The sequence below is a fragment of the Chinchilla lanigera genome, unplaced genomic scaffold (genome assembly GCF_000276665.1).
Source record: "Chinchilla lanigera isolate Chin_1 unplaced genomic scaffold, ChiLan1.0 scaffold00025, whole genome shotgun sequence".
Classification (NCBI taxonomy): Eukaryota; Metazoa; Chordata; class Mammalia; order Rodentia; family Chinchillidae; genus Chinchilla; species Chinchilla lanigera.
In genome coordinates, this window is record NW_004955426.1 from 3,799,097 (window position 1) to 3,815,449 (window position 16,353).

The 16,353-nt window shown below is 48.8% G+C and overlaps 1 protein-coding gene across 2 annotated transcripts in view; it reads left to right on the plus strand.

Annotated features, from left to right (window-relative positions):
• The window catches only part of Trio (trio Rho guanine nucleotide exchange factor), a 199,644-nt gene that overhangs the window by 151,824 nt on the left and 31,467 nt on the right, over positions 1-16,353 (plus strand). For both annotated transcript variants that reach the window (XM_005386123.1, XM_013514974.1), the window contains exons 34-36: positions 8,108-8,400; positions 9,716-9,886; positions 12,414-12,509. In XM_005386123.1, the coding sequence (XP_005386180.1) occupies positions 8,108-8,400; positions 9,716-9,886; positions 12,414-12,509 (560 nt within the window). The remainder of the gene's footprint in view (positions 1-8,107; positions 8,401-9,715; positions 9,887-12,413; positions 12,510-16,353) is intronic.

Here is a 16,353-nt window from a genome sequence, read left to right on the forward strand (position 1 = left end):
GTGCTTTACCGATGGTTTGAGTGTTTGCAGAAAGAATACTGAGAATAAATAGCATTTAAGTGAAGGTTCACTAAAGGTCCACGGTGCACATTTGCCCCTATGCCTTCAGTTTGATTCGGCCAATGTGACAAGCCTGGGGTCTCAAGTAGTCCTCAGGGTGGGTTCTGCTGAGGAGGCCATTCTCTGTGTACGAGCTGCTTCTCTACTAGCGTGGAGACGCTGGGTGTGTGGGTATGTACGTGCACACATGCATGCTTGCGTTCTCACTTCGAGCCTTTCACAAAGAAAAAGGTAGGGCAGTTGTTTTTCACTGAGTTCATTTTAATTGATGCTGGTGACCACATTATGTTCTGACACTCGGGTCACCTGGGGGGTGGCTGTGGGCGAGCCCTCCCTCGTGTGTGGGGGATGGCACTGCACAGGAAACGTGAATATGTGGGTCATTTATGTGCATTTTCTCAGGCAGCAGAGACCATGTGTTCTTCATTACAGCGTGAGCTGGGCCTTCGGTTGAATCTAAGGATTTTTTTTTAAGCTAGGGAATTTATCTTTCTCCTTTGTGCTTTCTGTGTTCCCTTCACATTTGCAAGCAGACACAGCGTTCACATTGTTTGCATTAAGGACCCACTCTGCACCAAACTGTGAAGTATGTAAAATTTGCTTTTCATATTCTTGCCACATTTTGAGTCATTACCATTCCCCAGACTCGTGTTCAGTGCCTCTCCACAGCTTCTGGCTTTTTGAAAGATTGCTTCCTGTACTGACATGGCCTCAGCATGACAGTGCAGGCCAGCGGGAAGCCAGCGTGAGGAGAGACCAAGGATTCACACAGCGTCCACCCATGCATCCTCATTTCGGGAGAACAAATTAAGACTCAGTGGGCAAAGAGGATGTGAGTGAAACATACATGAGGGCTGGGAACTGGATGAGAAAATGGTCAAGTAAGGTTTTCAGATGCTCAATCACAGATAGAATATAGATTTCAATTTGAAGAGGTATCATAAAAATACTTGTTTCTATATTCTGAACCACCAAAACTACAACCGTATCACTAGGCAGGCCAGGCAGTTCTTCATGACTGAAATGCCTGAAGTGATCACCCTTCTGTCTTGCCCTTCACCCTCGTAAATTAATATCCAGGTCTGGAGACAGTTGCAGTCATTGTGTAAAATGAAGGCAGGACATGGCTGCTAGAAGGTGCACGTGGAGAAATGACTTACAGATGTGCTTGCTTTTTACGTGATCTGCAAGAGAATTTCTGATTCTAAGAATTTTTAATTTCTTCATTTGAAAACTGTTACCCTGATTCCATACAGGGAAGAAAAACCTGAGTTGAAGGTGTAGGGATGACTTTTACTAGGAAACACTGGTCTAGAATGTGGGTCAGTTCAGTCAGCATTTGTAAGCTAACAGTTTGGTCTCTGCTGCATATGTACATTACCGCCTCCCTGGTGTGGGACAAGAGCATCCATATAAAAACTGAGCTTGGCATACTGATCTCTCAAGAGAGAGCTTTGAAATACTGCTGCGGGTCAGGCAAACCTCATTAAGCCCCACCTGTCCTGTGCTGAGATAGATCGATGGACTTATATTCAGACTTTCTTAGAAGTAGCTGCCCCAAAGTGTCCTTGAATTAATCTTCCTTGTGCACCAGCAATAACTGGTATGTTGATATTTCTTTAAATCCTTCCAGCTAGAATTGGAAGTTAGCTCTTTGCTTTAGGGATTTGCCTTAGTTATGCTTATCCTGATTAGTTGTCATCAAGACATCACTGAATTGTTCATCTGACACATATTGCCGAGCACCCACAGTGGGCACAAAGATTACTTTCATTAAAACTAACTAGCAAAGCTCTTTTGGGGAGACTGTGGAGAAGATTGGAAATGTGAGACAGATGCTTATTGAAAAGTCTCCCAGAGCCGAATGCATGTGTCTGTGTGGTGGCCGTGCCTCATCAGACATGACTGAGTTGTCAGCGTTGGTCCCATGTGTGTGAGATGTCACAGCAGCTTCACAGGACCAGAGAGAAGCCTGTGGTACCAGCCATCCAGGGACACGGGCCTTTGCAGTCCTGGCTGTTCTTCCTGCCCTGGGCCCGAGGAAACTTGTCTTTCAGGCGGATCATCTCTTCTCTCCTTTGTCTTACGTTCATCCTTGGTGTTTGCAGTTTGTTTTTTCTGTGCAACCATGTCAATAGTGCATCATATGCTCTAAGTTCACAAGTTTTTTGTGTGTGTGTAGCTTCCTCTCCCTTGGTCCTCCTCCTCCAGTAGCCCGAAAAGGCCAGGGAGTCACTATCATTTTACACATCAAGAAACCAAAGCACAAGAAGGCCACTGACTGAAGAACCCCCCAGCCCCGCAGGTGGTGGTGGAGTTGGGACCCCTGCCCGCATCCTTCCTGCCACTCATCTCCAAAGTGCCCGAGGCAAGTGCTCGTGGGACGCCTGCCCCTGCCAGGCAGGCTTCCGCCTCACGCAGCACGGCACGGACAAAGCGCGCAAACCTCCACCCTCTGGGAGTGTGGGCTGCTGAGCCCGTGAGACCAAAACCATGTAGATACGGGTGGACCGGTTTTCAAATTCAAGCGCTAGAGGCTTTTAATTGAGTTTACTACCGTGCTGAGCCATCCAAGCGTTACCCTGGCACACTTGCAGGCGTCTTCAGGACTTTCGGCCATTGTGAAAATGAGGAGAGAGTTAAAATGAAACACGAGCCTCCTCAGTCTGCAACTAGCGGGATCTGGTCCTTTTTCCTTTTTTCTTAAAGGAAAAGTGCCTTTATTAATCACAGATGTCCGACTTACAGCCCGGGATTAGAGAGTTCGCTTCCCGTCGGCTCTGGTGCTGTGTGCATTCACACGGTGCAGCTCCTTCCTGTGGGGGGTGGAGGTCAGGACCCCCTGCTCTCTCCAATTCTTCAGCTTTTTCTTTATTTTAGAAAGAAGTCTAGCGTAGACTTTGCATGAACTCTGACTTCAGCAAAGAAGCCATCTATGCAAGAATTTTTTCCCCTCAGAATCTGAAGAGATAAACTTTCAGTGCCTTGCCCCCCTGGGCCTTCGGAAAGATCACACAGGCTTCCTGTCTGTCCTTGAGCATTTTTTCCTCAGTGACTGATGGGCTGATAGTACCTCTTTATGCTAAAGTTTCTTGGGTCCTCTACATAAGGGGCAAGTTTGAAAAATAGAAACAGAATGAAATAATTTGTGGAGGTTGTATGATTCGTCCATTTTTAGTATTCCGTGAACATCACACCAGACCTAGTTCGTGTTGCCTGGGTCCTCACAGTTCACGTAAGCGCAGTGTACTAAGTTCTGTATCGCCACAGAGCTTAGGTGCCTCCTACTTGTGAATAGCACCTTAGCTTATAGAGCTGGTGTATTCCCACTGTTTCCTGTAGGCCCGTCAGAGCTCTGTGAGTTGGGAAAGACTATCAGTACTGTCAGTGTCTGCCCAGAGTCACAGCTGTTGAGTGGGAGGGCCTGGCGTGGACACAGGCCCTCTGCAGTGTAGGGCGCATTGTCAGTTCCCTCAGCCGCCCTCCTCCTGGACCTGGAGCCAGTGGGTCCCTCAGGCTAAAGAGGAAAGCACACTGCCAAACCACACACGGTGTGAGCCGAAGGCATCTTTGCAGATGACGAGTTAGTGGTGGGGTGGAAACAAGTACTGTTGACTCTTTCTTCCACAGAGGTCGTTGTTGAGGGGAGGTCAAAGACAGCCACTAATGATGGCAGATGAACAAACACAGTCTGAGGAGCAAGTGAGTCGGTGTGGTGTTTCTCGGGCCAGCTCGGCCCCGAGCCCTTTTCTGCGCCCCGCTTCCTCCCCGCACCCCGGCATCCCTCACCCAGGCTCTGCGCTGTGAGGAGGCAGCAGTGGGCCACAAGAGGGCAGCCCCGATGGGCTCTGAGTCACCATAATTCACAAACTCATGAACTTGATTAAAGTTAGACTTTAACTTAGGACATCATTCAGTGCTAGTATGGGGAAGGAGAAACAGAAATAGCCTGTAGCTGTTTATTTGCTCTCTTGTTTGTCATTTACTCAGCATGGACTTACTAAACTCCAAGGCTATACCAGGCAGGCTGCTGGCAGCAGAGGGATAATTGTAAACAAACCGCTCTCACAGTCTTGATACCCGCTCTCAGAGCCTGAAGTCTGTGGTCATGGTCAGCTTCCTATCTCGACAGGTACTCAACTGGCGAGAGTTGCAGTGAGCTGCTCATACAGAGCTCTGACCTAGACCTCCTCCTGAGGCACCGTGGTGAGCTGAGCACGCTTGGGAAGCACACGGGAGGGAAGGAAGCACACATGCAAAGCACCACGCTGGTACCGGGCACTGGGTACTCGGACTCCCGAACTGACACCCACTTCCTGTGACCGCCGTGGGGACTTCTGGGAAAGACGGCCATGTGCAAACCAGCAATTTAAGATCCCAGGAAGACTGAAATCCTAAAATCCATGTTTATTGTGGGTTTATGCTTATCTGGTGCTCCATAACATTGGCGACCTTGAGTCCATCAGAGATACTTTTAGAGCATGTGATTCGGTTCAAAATTTGCAACACAGCAGTTAGTCTAGTGGATAGTCTGTAATTTAGTAACCAAACATAGTAGCAGACACTTTGTTTCATTCTGTTAATGGTTGTATTAAGTTTAAATAATTTTAGGCTTTTTAAACTTCTGATGTATACACCAGGCCAGCAAAGGGCAGATACTTGGGCTGTTGTAATCCACAGATTTAGGCAAGAAGAATTTCTTTAATGGAAAGAAAAAATATAATTCATTGTTTTTCAGAGTCAAAAAGCTTGAAGAATTGAACATTATTGCTACAAAACAGAAGAAAAAGGGTCCTTCATCTGTTTTACTATCGCTTTTTCATTGCTAATCACAAAAGTATGACTAATGTGTCAGGTTTCTACTGGCTAGAGTATCTGCTACTCTTACAGACAGGAGAGGAAATTCTCCCTTTACATCTTTGAGACTTCTCAAATGTTTTTCAAAGCGAAATTTAAAATTCAACCAAATTTCCTCCTTACCGTGTAGTCGCTCCTAGCATAACTAGCATTTTTGTGAGCCCTGAATATTGCAGGGGAGTGAAATAATGTCACCGCAGTGACTTAGTAAGTCAGAGCGCAGGGCGAGGGCTGCTGGCGCCTTCACAGTTGCGGTTCTGTGTGGCCATGGGCAGTGCTGACCCTTCCTGCTTCCACAGCCGCCTTCCTAGTGCTTCACCCTTTTGCACCTACTTCCCAAAGACCAAAGAACCGGCTCCTGAGTAGCTGGGTCCAGGCAGACTAGGCGGGGAAAGTACCTGATTTCTTCCTGTTTTGAACCCCTTTTACAAGCTGCCAGCTCTTTGCCAGACAAGGCTAAGACATCCTGAGCGTGACCCTTGTGAAGCCTGCTGGTCCCCACACATTGTGAGCTGACTGTGGCTCTTCTGTCCCGTGCGCCACATGGCTGCCCGGTGTCCCACCCACCCGGTACTTTCCCCGAAGGGCCCGTGTGGGCTGGGTGCGCAGAGAGCCCAGGTCGGTGGCATCCTCTTTTCACTCAGGGTTTGTATTATGGGCTGCATTGCTTCTGGGCCAGTTGCACCCCACTCCTCACTTTTAGGCTCAGAAAAATTCTTGATGTTGATTTACTGTTCTAGTTGGGTCCCCTGTTACTTCTGATGTGTGAGTGGTCTGTTTGTGGATGCTAAGCCCTGCATTTGACTTAGTTTTATTTTAAAAAGACCTCAGTCTTTTTCCTTCCCCTCTTCCCCGTTCATCTCAGGCACAACAAGGTACCGTCTGAAGCCCATCCAGGTCCCTGCCGACCTCTGCTGTGTGCCACCCTCCCAGTTGTTTCAGTCTGGGCGTGCGTACCAAGGAGGTGACTGTCCTTAAAGAGGAGCTGTGAGTCAGCTTGCTGTGCCTCTTCAGACTGATCTCATTGTTCCCATGCAGTGCTTACAGGGCCCACCTTGTTCCGGTATGGGTATGTCAGGCAATAGGACAGTGAGGCCACTGCCCGACCCACACAGATGGCACTGACTCAGCTGTCTCCAGGGCCATCTTCAGAGCGCCCCCTCCTGGAGGCTGTCGTGATACTTGTGGTTCCTCTTCCCACCCTCTGGTGGGGTCCGTAGCTCCCCAGGAGTGCGTGATGATTACGCAATCTGGAAAACGCTGTGCAGTGGGTCGGGTGGGTGGAGAAAACCAGGTGTTACTCATCTGCCCCCATAAAAGACCGAGCTTGGCTTGGAGTAATCATGTAGTGAACGGTTCAGAATCCATCACAGTGCTGGCACTTCCACATGTGAGGTAGGCTGGGGCTGCGGCTCAGTGAGAGAGCACTTGCCTCACATGTGCAAGCAGCACTGCCCCCCAAAAGTGTTAGATAGCATCTGGCGAGTAAATCTTTCAGATTCCTTTGTCCTTCTTCTTGTCACTGTACCCCAAGTCCTGTGTTCCCCTAAATGAATACCCGGAGAAGGGCCATGGAAGGGGGTTGGCTTTACGATCTCACTGTCTGCTACCTCTTCCCAACCATAGCTGAGGGAAGCAGGCTGGGGTAGAGGTGTTTTAATAATTGTCATTATGAATAAAGAGGGTTTAAGACATACATAAAAATGTGCACACATACAGTGTACACATACACTTAATGCATACCTACGTACCCAGGTGAGAAGGTCATTACTCCATAACAGACACTGTCCCTTTTGAACCCGTCTACCTCTACGAAAAATCCAGATTTTTAGGAATGAGTGATGCTACTTAAAATGCAGCACTTGGTGGGAGAGCTGCCTTCCACCAGCCCAGGTCTCAGGCCAGGGAAGAGGAGGACGGCAGCCAGGTGAGCGGCGGCTGTCGCCGTGAGTGTCTGAGCCCTCGGTAAGAACTGTAATCACAGGCTGGCCAGGGATTAGCCCTCCCACGCTCCAGCTGCCACACCTGATGGTCTCACAGCCACAGAGGCAAACACCACTAATACGGGGTGTGTAAAAGAGTATTTTCAAAGATTAATTTTAGTACAGTCTCAAGACTTCAGAAGAGTTACGCAAACAACAAACAGCATGTGACAGTCATGCTTGCATTCCACTCCTGAAGTTCAGCATCTTACTCCTTGTCACTGTGGCGGGCCTCGGTCACACATCCGGGAAGGGGCCACACAGTGTTCGGGGTGGCTGGTCTCCTAGTTCCAAAGTAACGCCTCATGCCACAGATTCATTGAGTGTCCACTGCTACCTAACTCTCGTTTTTTTTCTTGCAGAATAATCAACCCAAGGTTGGGTGTGTAGAAGTTTTGAGGGCCAATGAGGAGGTCCTCTTGGATGTATTTTCTGTGAAGTGTTTTGGTTAATTGAGGCGACTTCTCTGTTTTCCATTTGATGTGTGTGTTATTGTTTCTGTTACTCCTTGATGGAATTTACCCAAACATGTGAGATAACTTTGCGGAGGCTGCCAGCAAAGACGCACGTGCCGTGCGGTCTGGCAGTGGGCAGGGACCGTGGGCGGGCGCTTTGCCTACCCGGTGGCTTCTTCCTGGGCACTGGCCTCTCCAGGTGCGTGGTTTGTCACAGAGTCTGTCACGGGGTAACCGTGTCACGTTCACATGTGTGGGGTATACTGTAATTCACTGGTAGTGAGCCAAACTGATCATTTTTAGACAGGATCAGTGTACACTAAGTATATCCACTTATGTAGCTAAAATCTTTCCTACTTACTCTTTAAATTTTTCTTTCTTAGTGTTTTCTTAATGAAGAAAATGGGTAAAAATAATCTTAAATGTTCTGTACTCTTTATGATATTTTTAAGCAACTAAACACATTTTTAATCTGTGCTCTAATGATGTGAGCCTTCAGGGTTGGTGACGAGTTACTTTTGGAGGGGCAGTGCATCTTGAGAGATCACCGTAGGGCTGATAAATACTTGCAGCGTGCACGTGTGCATGTGTGAAGGGGCTCTCTCTTAGTCTATGCCCAGCAGGCAAAGCTCACAGAGCCCCCTGCGCTTCTGTAGAGCTGGGGGACTAAAGCATGTTGGCCCAGTGGCGCCATCTTCAGCCAGAGGTTTGTGCCATGCTCGGTAAAACGCCCTTCCCGTCTTGTCCCGTCAGACTCGCTATCTGTCTCCAGTAACGATGCCAGTCCCCCTGCCTCCGTCGCCTCCCTGCAGCCCCACATGATCGGGGCCCAGAGCTCGCCCGGCCCCAAGCGGCCCGGCAACACCCTGCGCAAGTGGCTCACCAGCCCCGTGCGGCGGCTGAGCAGCGGCAAGGCCGACGGGCACGTGAAGAAGCTGGCCCACAAGCACAAGAAGAGCCGGGAGGTCCGCAAGAGCACCGACGCGGGCTCACAGAAGGATTCGGATGACAGCGCTGCCACACCGCAGGACGAGACTGTTGAGGAGGTGGGTCTGTGTGGCCATCGCCATTGAAACCTCAAGGCAAAGGCTGGGACCCTACGGGTAGTTTTTCTCTCAGGTCATTGCAGTGGTTGCCTGTCTTACACCTGTGGTTTGTCCTCAAATCACCGGCATCATGTGTTCCCAGTAACTTCTCTGTTTAGCAGTGTGGAGGGGATGGTTTAAAAGGTGATTGGGCAGCTGCTCCCTGGGAGCACAGTCTGAAGGAAACCAGCCCGCTGTGTGCCCCTGGAGTCCCCTCAGCCCTGACCTGCACCCCAGTGCTGCAGCCGCTGTGCCTCCTCACGCCACCTGCAGGCATCCCCAGCAGATGCCACGCAGTGTGCACAAAGGTGTCCCGGGGTTAGCACTGACTCACGGCAGCCTTCTGCTGCCGAAACCCGTTTTAAACTTAGAAGGTCCTGTGGGCTGTTTGTGTCCTGTGGTTTATTCTGATCCAAAAATTTATACGTAAATCTTGACCTGAATTGAAAATACTCAGTTCATTTCTTTGCTGCCTGAAAAGTAAACATTGAGCCATTCCCGTGTCACCAAAGATAAGTGATAAGGCCAGCCAGGAATTTTTCTATTTCCTTTATCCTGGGGGCTTTAAATTATACAAGAATTAGAATTCCATCACGATCGCTGAGACAGCCTTCAGCACTGGCAGTGTCGGTGAGGTGCCCAGTTTTAAACTTGGACTCCCCCACATCCCATGCAGGTTTGAAAAAGACAAGGCAGAGACAAACAGGATCGGAGTTCTCTCATTGCACTGATTTGACAGATGTGCAGTTTCTGCTCTTTTTTGTGAGGATATTTTTGCCCTGGGCTTTTGCTAGAATAGGTGGGTCACTGTGGACTTAACTGTGTTTTATAAATCTGTGTCCTCTTAGAGCTAAAACTGAATTTTTCATAAGGAAGCGTCAAGGAAAGTGAACGTAATGCTTACTGCATGCTCACGTCTTGGATTGTGTCTGCCTCATGCTCTTACTGTTTCAGTGAGCTTAACTCTCACAAGGTAATCTAGTGAAGTCAGCTGGGCCAAGGAGCTCCATGAGAAGGTTCAGATTCCTGAACCTGTTTTGGGCTTCGTGGAGATGGGTTATGTTCAGTCCTCTCACGTGACAGGTTCATGGTGCTCTGCTCATCCAAGATGGTGAGCAAACGTTGGTTGCAGCACAGGAATGGGAAGTCACGCCTGTTCCTGGTTCCTGCCCTGTCAGTTCCCGCCCTCCCAGTTAACCCCTGGGGGCCCGGTGTCTAGACTGACACTGGCAGTCGTGGCCTGGCGTGTAATGAGCAAATGTGGATTTGATTTCAGAGAGGCCGGAACGAGGGCCTCAGCAGTGGCACCCTCTCTAAATCCTCCTCCTCGGGGATGCAGAGCTGTGGGGAAGAGGAAGGGGAGGAGGGCGCCGACGCCGTGCCGCTGCCCCCGCCCATGGCCATCCAGCAGCACAGCCTCCTTCAGCCGGACTCGCAGGACGACAAGGTACGGGGAGCCCACGCCGTCTAGCCAGGGGGCAGGGCCTTTCCGGGAGCTCTCGGAAAGCTCCAGCCTCATCGCACAGGCTGGGAGACCCCAGGGATGTGGACAAGGCACTGGCAGCCTGGTCCTTTCCGAGGGAGCGCGGCCTATTTGTCACCCAGGAGGGTGAACAGCACATCTGCTTAGAATAAGCGCTAGGCCAACATGTGCAGTTCCTCACGCCCATGAGGGGTGTGGGTGTGCTCAGCACATTTTAATGGTGCTTCAGTAATTGCTGCTTTTAAAGTAATTTTTTAAGTATCGAAACATGCTGATTAGAGACCCTGAGAGAAAAGACAAACCCTATGCAGATTGCCTGAATGCAGCAGTAAGTGAATGGTAGACCCTCTTGTTCTTTCTCTGAGCTGTTTTGCACATAGGCTCCACCTTGAAATAGGATTGGGTCACTGTCCAGTTCCATTTCCAACAGGCCGGGCGTGTTTGTGGGCCCGCTAGCAGCACACAGCATGGGAACTTGCAGTTATTAAAGCGTAGGGATCCGCTGAGAGCCGTGAGCCTCCTCTGCGTGTAGACGGAGGCTTTGAGCCGTGTAAATCTTTTTTTATGAATCCTTACGTAATCTTATTTTTCCATCTAAACTGAAGAACCCTGTAAGGAAATATCAAAAGGGAAACCTGCTAACTGTAGCTTGCTCGTCCCACCCAGCGTTCTGGCTCCATCGTGCCCCTCACGCTTGTCAGGTGTTAAAAATCACGCTTTGAAGTCCCTGCTGGGTTTCAATTTGGCAGTAACTAAGTTTTCTAAATAAAACAGATGTGTCTCAACATATTTGTTCTGCACTCTTTCCCTTCTGGTTTCCCTGACTCCCTGGCTGGTCAGGACTGGCAGTCACTTGCCCTGTGGTTGACAACCCAGGATCTGCACCGCCAGGGCGTGATGGCCGTGAGGTCGCGTCCACTCCCAGTGCCGTCCTCACCAAAGCAGGTGTTGCCGTAGACACCCCCCTCCTTCCTTGCTTCAGTGTGCCGTGGGTCTGGGCACACGGCTCTCAGCGTGGGTTTGAGACCTTCAAGTTTTGTGCGTAGCAGAGCTGCGGACCCCATGCTCTGTGGTGGGGAGAGGAAAGGGTGCCAGTCAAGAGAGGGCATCAGCGGGCCGCGTGGTTTATCGGACAGTTCCTGTTTTATAACACCCTACACTATACCTTTTTAAAAGCAGAAAGCTGAAATTGCTTAAATCTATGTGCTTGTCCAAACAATGAGGCTTTGTTTATTTATTCGCCCAGCAAGGGGGGTTCTTCCCTCCCCGTTTAAAGAATTAATTGCGTTATATTCTTACTTTTGCTGGACTCATTTATTGGTTACTGTGTTCTCTCATTGGGTATTATCGATAGCAGTTCCTCATTTACAAAAACCTGTAGTGCTGTGCCCAGAGAGTATATTATATTGTGACTAATACTTTGTTTTGTTTTGTTTTCTCTTTTTGTAAACTTTCACTGCAGCATTACGTTGATTTGTGTTCTGTGTCTGTTTTGGCTCAGTTTCCTTACCTTTCCATTTGAAGTTTTTCTTTTTTTTTTTCACCCCATATTCCATATTCCATAAGATCAAACCGACATTTGTTTTGTAAAGTGCATATTCCAACCCACATATGTAAAGCGTTGTTGTAAGTGTATGAATCTGTACCTGTCTTCTGTGAGCAATGCATTGCTAGGACAGCTAGCCGTGTGTCGCATGCATCTCTGCTGTCCTTAATATGAAGCAAGGTTCATATTATTTATGCCCCCCTTCTAATTCCCAGTTAACAAACGGTGCAAGTAATCTGCAAACCTGCCGTGTTTGCTAATTACTGAAACTCGAACTTAGCAGCCCCTCCCCCAGATTCCCTTACTGTCGACCCCGTTACACTGGATTCTAGCCATAAGTGGCATCTGATGGCTTGTGAGGCCTCAGCTCTCCTGTACTCTGCACTAAGCATTGGGGAAGTGGATGGCACAGAAAATGGTGAGCTTGTCCCCCTCTTCCCTGTCTGGTCGCCGTGCCCCGGCTCTCTCCTTTTCTTTCTCGTTCTGCCTTCTCTTAACCCCAGAAACACAGCGAAGCCGTTGTTAGTGCCCTGTTTTGTTTCCCGATCATTTAAGGACTCACCCCTAGACCTTAAGCCTCTCACTCCGCTGACCGCTTTCTCTCTCCCTAGCCGAGAGCCTAGCCAGCGGTTGCAAGGCTGCAGTTAGGGCTCTCCCGTGCCCAGTCACCTTTCTGGAAACACTATGATGTTTCAGGACTGAGGAATAAACACGGACGTTGTCCACTTCCCACATGCATCCCAGACAGGCTTTAATGTTTCGTGTCAGAATATTGTAAATTTAAAAGGACGACTCTAAATAAATGCAAACAAAGACAAACTTGTGGTCTTTTTGTCTGAACTTACTTTTTAAAAAGAGCTGGAGCTTGCAGGGGAGTCCACTGTCTGTCCAGTTGCTAACATGAGGCCTCCCCCTCCCCTGTCTCTTTCTGAACCTCTTCCATAGGCCTCCTCTCGGTTACTCGTCCGCCCCACCAGCTCCGAGACGCCGAGTGCTGCTGAGCTCGTCAGTGCCATCGAGGAGCTCGTGAAAAGCAAGATGGTAAGCCTGCCGGGGACAGCCAGGCCGGGAGCTGGCCCCGGTGCTGGTCTGTACAGATGGGTTGGCCTCCGCCCAGGTGTCGCTCTGGTCTGCAGAACATGCCTGTGGCCACCAGACCACCCTCGATGACCAACACTGAGTCTGGGGGTCTCTCCAGCCACCTTCAGGCTCACCAGTGTGTCAGAAGGACTCGCAGAGCTCTGGACAGCCATTATTCCCACGGTTACAGCTCACTGTGTGAGAAGACGTGGGTTAAGATCAGCCTAGGGGACCGGTGCAGAGAGGGTCGGGATATGCTGAGTCCAGGCCCTCTCCTCGGGGTCATCCAGCAGCACACACCTCCAGCAACCGTGTCCACAGTGCAGGGAGAAAGCTGGGGGCCTGGCAGCCCACCTGAGCTTCAGTGTTCAGACCTGTCACTTGGACTCGGTCACATGCGTGTGGTCTCCTGCTCAAACGGCTGGCTTGAGTTTCCTACCGCTTTGGAGTTTGACTACCACGTTACCTCAAGTCCCCCCGGTAAGTCACTTTGCCAGTGGTGGCAAACCTGCACACATGGCACAGCAGGCTGTACCACTGAGGCTCTGAAAGGTTTGCCATCACTGGTGTAGACTGTGTTGACCCAACACTCCAGGTCAACACAGATATTTTTATCAAGCACAGCCAGCCTCTCCTGGGGCAAGGCTGACCTCTCACTACACACGTGGACTGGAGTTGTAGCAAGTCCGGCAGCCTCATTCCATCAGCCTGGTCCGTGGCACCCACACATGGCTTCCCAGATTTCCTTGACTGACTCCAAGATCATCTTGTTTACATTATTACATAGGGATTTTGTTCTTAGAGAGCCCTGTGTTACCAGCTGATCAGTGTGGGCTCATTAGATAAAAGCCCCAAATTAAAAGTTCTTTGAAGTTAGGTACACATTGCTTCTGACTGATTCAAATCAATGAATTGGAATCAGTTCAGTTTTGTTGTTGTTCCGATACTAGGAATTTGAACCCAGGGCTTCGCACTGAGCTACGCCACTGCCCTTTTTTATTTTGGAGTTTTTGGGTAAGTCTTACAAAGGTGCCCAGGCTGGGCTCAAACCTTCTATTATCCTGCCTCAGTCTCCCGGAGTACTAGAGGTGGAGGTGTATCATTATGCCCAGCTGTTGTCCAGTCTTCTTAAAAATGAAGTGGGAAAGCCACCAATGATAACTTTTTAGACAAGTATGTCCTACTTGTCGTGCAAATGCATTTATCATCTATTGAAAGCCACCTTCCCAAAATTAATCCTTGGCCCCCACCACTAACCTGCTCTCAGGCAGCCTGGCATGCTTCCCTCCGGGCGTTTCCCTTGCTGACACAGACTACACAGGAGTGGAGGGGAGGTGTCAGTGCCTTGCCTCTAGAAATGCAGCCGTCCCACTTTTAAGATTCTGAGAGTATGCACAGCAATGGGTATAAATGCCTTTCTTTTCAGGGACTGTGTAATGGCTAATATGATTGTAATGCCACTAAAGGTCTGCTCGAAGCCAGGCACCATCCTAGGTGCACATATTACTTTATATAGTCCTCATAACAGCCCAATTAGTAGGCATGCATTATTATCCCATTTTACAGATGAGGGAACTGAGGTACACAGACCATTTAAAACTTTGACCAGCTAATAATGGATGGTGATGTGATTATAATTTTTTTAAACACATGCTTAGTATGTGTTTGTTTTCAGTTTTTCAGTACAATAAACATTCATGTTTATTACAAGTGTGATTATACCTGTGGAATCAATTTCCATCATTAGAATTGTCAGATCAGGACCTGGGGATACAGCTCAGTGGTGCAGTGCCTGCCTGGTAAGCGCAAATTCCTGAGCTCGAGTCTCAGTACCAAAAAAGAATTGTTAGATCAAACAATATAAAGTTAGGAGTTTATCTTTCTATATTTTTGTGTTAATTAGGAATTAGATATATCATTTAACTCCCCGCACACACACAGACACATTACACATACATCACACACACACACACACATACACCCTCAAATGAACTGGCTGGCTGGGTCAGATGGGGATTATGTGTAAGAAAAATTGCAACTGAAAGGTGTCACCGTGCCGTAGCTGGACGTTTCTTCCTGGGCAGTCACACTGCTCCGGACGAGACACAGTGAGCGTTCAGGTTCCACGGGAAGGTTGCTCGGATTTGGAAGGTAACTGAAGAACTTGGACTCCACTGGTCAAGAATTTGAAATCATGCAAATGTGAATTAAGTTAAAGTCATTTGCAGCCTACTTACGAGACAAGTTGATTCATTAATCAACTTGCTTTAATGACATCCATAAACACCTAGAAAGCCATCCACACCATCAGTTACGTGATCATTGAAACTGTTCACGTGATCACTGAAGGGCTTTTCCCAGGGCACCCTGAGAGGCCGCGTTTGGCTTGCCTGCTGGGTCCTGCAAGGGTCCTTCCGCTCTCAGAGCCTCTGTGTCCGTTGTTAATTTGGGTGGACTTTGAGGGGGAAACGGTCTCTGGCATGTTCTCTTTCATTCTTACTCGTTTATCCTGAGTGTTTTAATCCTGAGGAGTTACACATTATCTGTTCATGCAATTGAAACAAAATGATTCTCACTTACACCTGTTTTAAGTCACCAGACATAAAGCTGGGGATGTGGTGATGTCTTAGAGGCCGATAGACCAATAGTCCAAAAGTCTCCTGCTTCGAGTTGAGTTTCACCAGCAAGTGCCTCAGCCTCTCCCAGTCTGTCTTTCGGCTGTAAACTGGGGGTCATAAATTGTGTGCTGCTGTTAAGCTGCTACCAAGGCTCCATTCTGCTGGGCATTTGGCAGTGGGAGTGTCCTGTTTATGCTACACAGGGCGGATTCATCCCTCTGACTCTGCCCTGGAATGTAATCTGGATTCCCTGCCTTCTGGCTCCAGGGAGATGCAGCTCCGCAGGGCTGTACCTCTTTCCCTAATCACGTGATGTCCCATAGGAACTACTGCGCCAGTAACTAGGAAAGACTCAGAATCCTTCCCCCTGTCCTGCTCCCTGTCTGTGCTCCCTGTCCATCCTTCGCCATCCTGTTTGTGGTCTGCTGGGTGGTCTCAGAGGCTACCGCACTTTCCTGATCGGATTGAACACCAAATCAGTTGTCATTAAAAGCTACATATTAATGTACTGGGTTGGGGAGAAGGGAGAAGCTGCTCAGCTGTTACATAGTGTGTGTGATGTCTGCAGAACTGAGCACCTCTAAACCGAAAACCTGAAGCTCAGTATGAAACACAAAAAAGCTACCCTGAAAACTGTTCCGAGTCCTAGACGATTAAAAGGGAAGGCAGTTTAGATGCTTGCAGAGCCGAGAGTGGTAGCGTACCCCAGCACTCGGGAGGCTGAGGCAGGAGGATCACCGCGAGTTCAAGGCCGGCTGAACTACATAGTGAGACACTGTCTGAAAAAATAAGTATATACATAAATACATACATACATATGGCAGAATAATGACGAAGGTTGCTTCATAACATTCCCAGGAGGCCCATACCAGTTTGTTAGAGGCTCTCCGTCTTTGCCAAGCATTGGCAAAACAGTGAAGGCTGCCTGTGTCACAGGACTGTTTGGGCTCAACTTTGGGCTTTTTTTTTCCCTGATCAAGACATGAAGGAAAATAGAAGAGTGAAAATAAGTAACATCTGAACTCAAAGTGTTAGAACAACAGCAAAATACAGGGAAATGGGATGAATTTGTAAAGATTAATGAGCTGGAAAACAAGCACAGTGAAACCAAAATGCGTTAACCTCAAAAAAGAGAAAGTACGTACAAATCCACAGGGTTGTGGGGATGTACAGGGACAACGAACTGA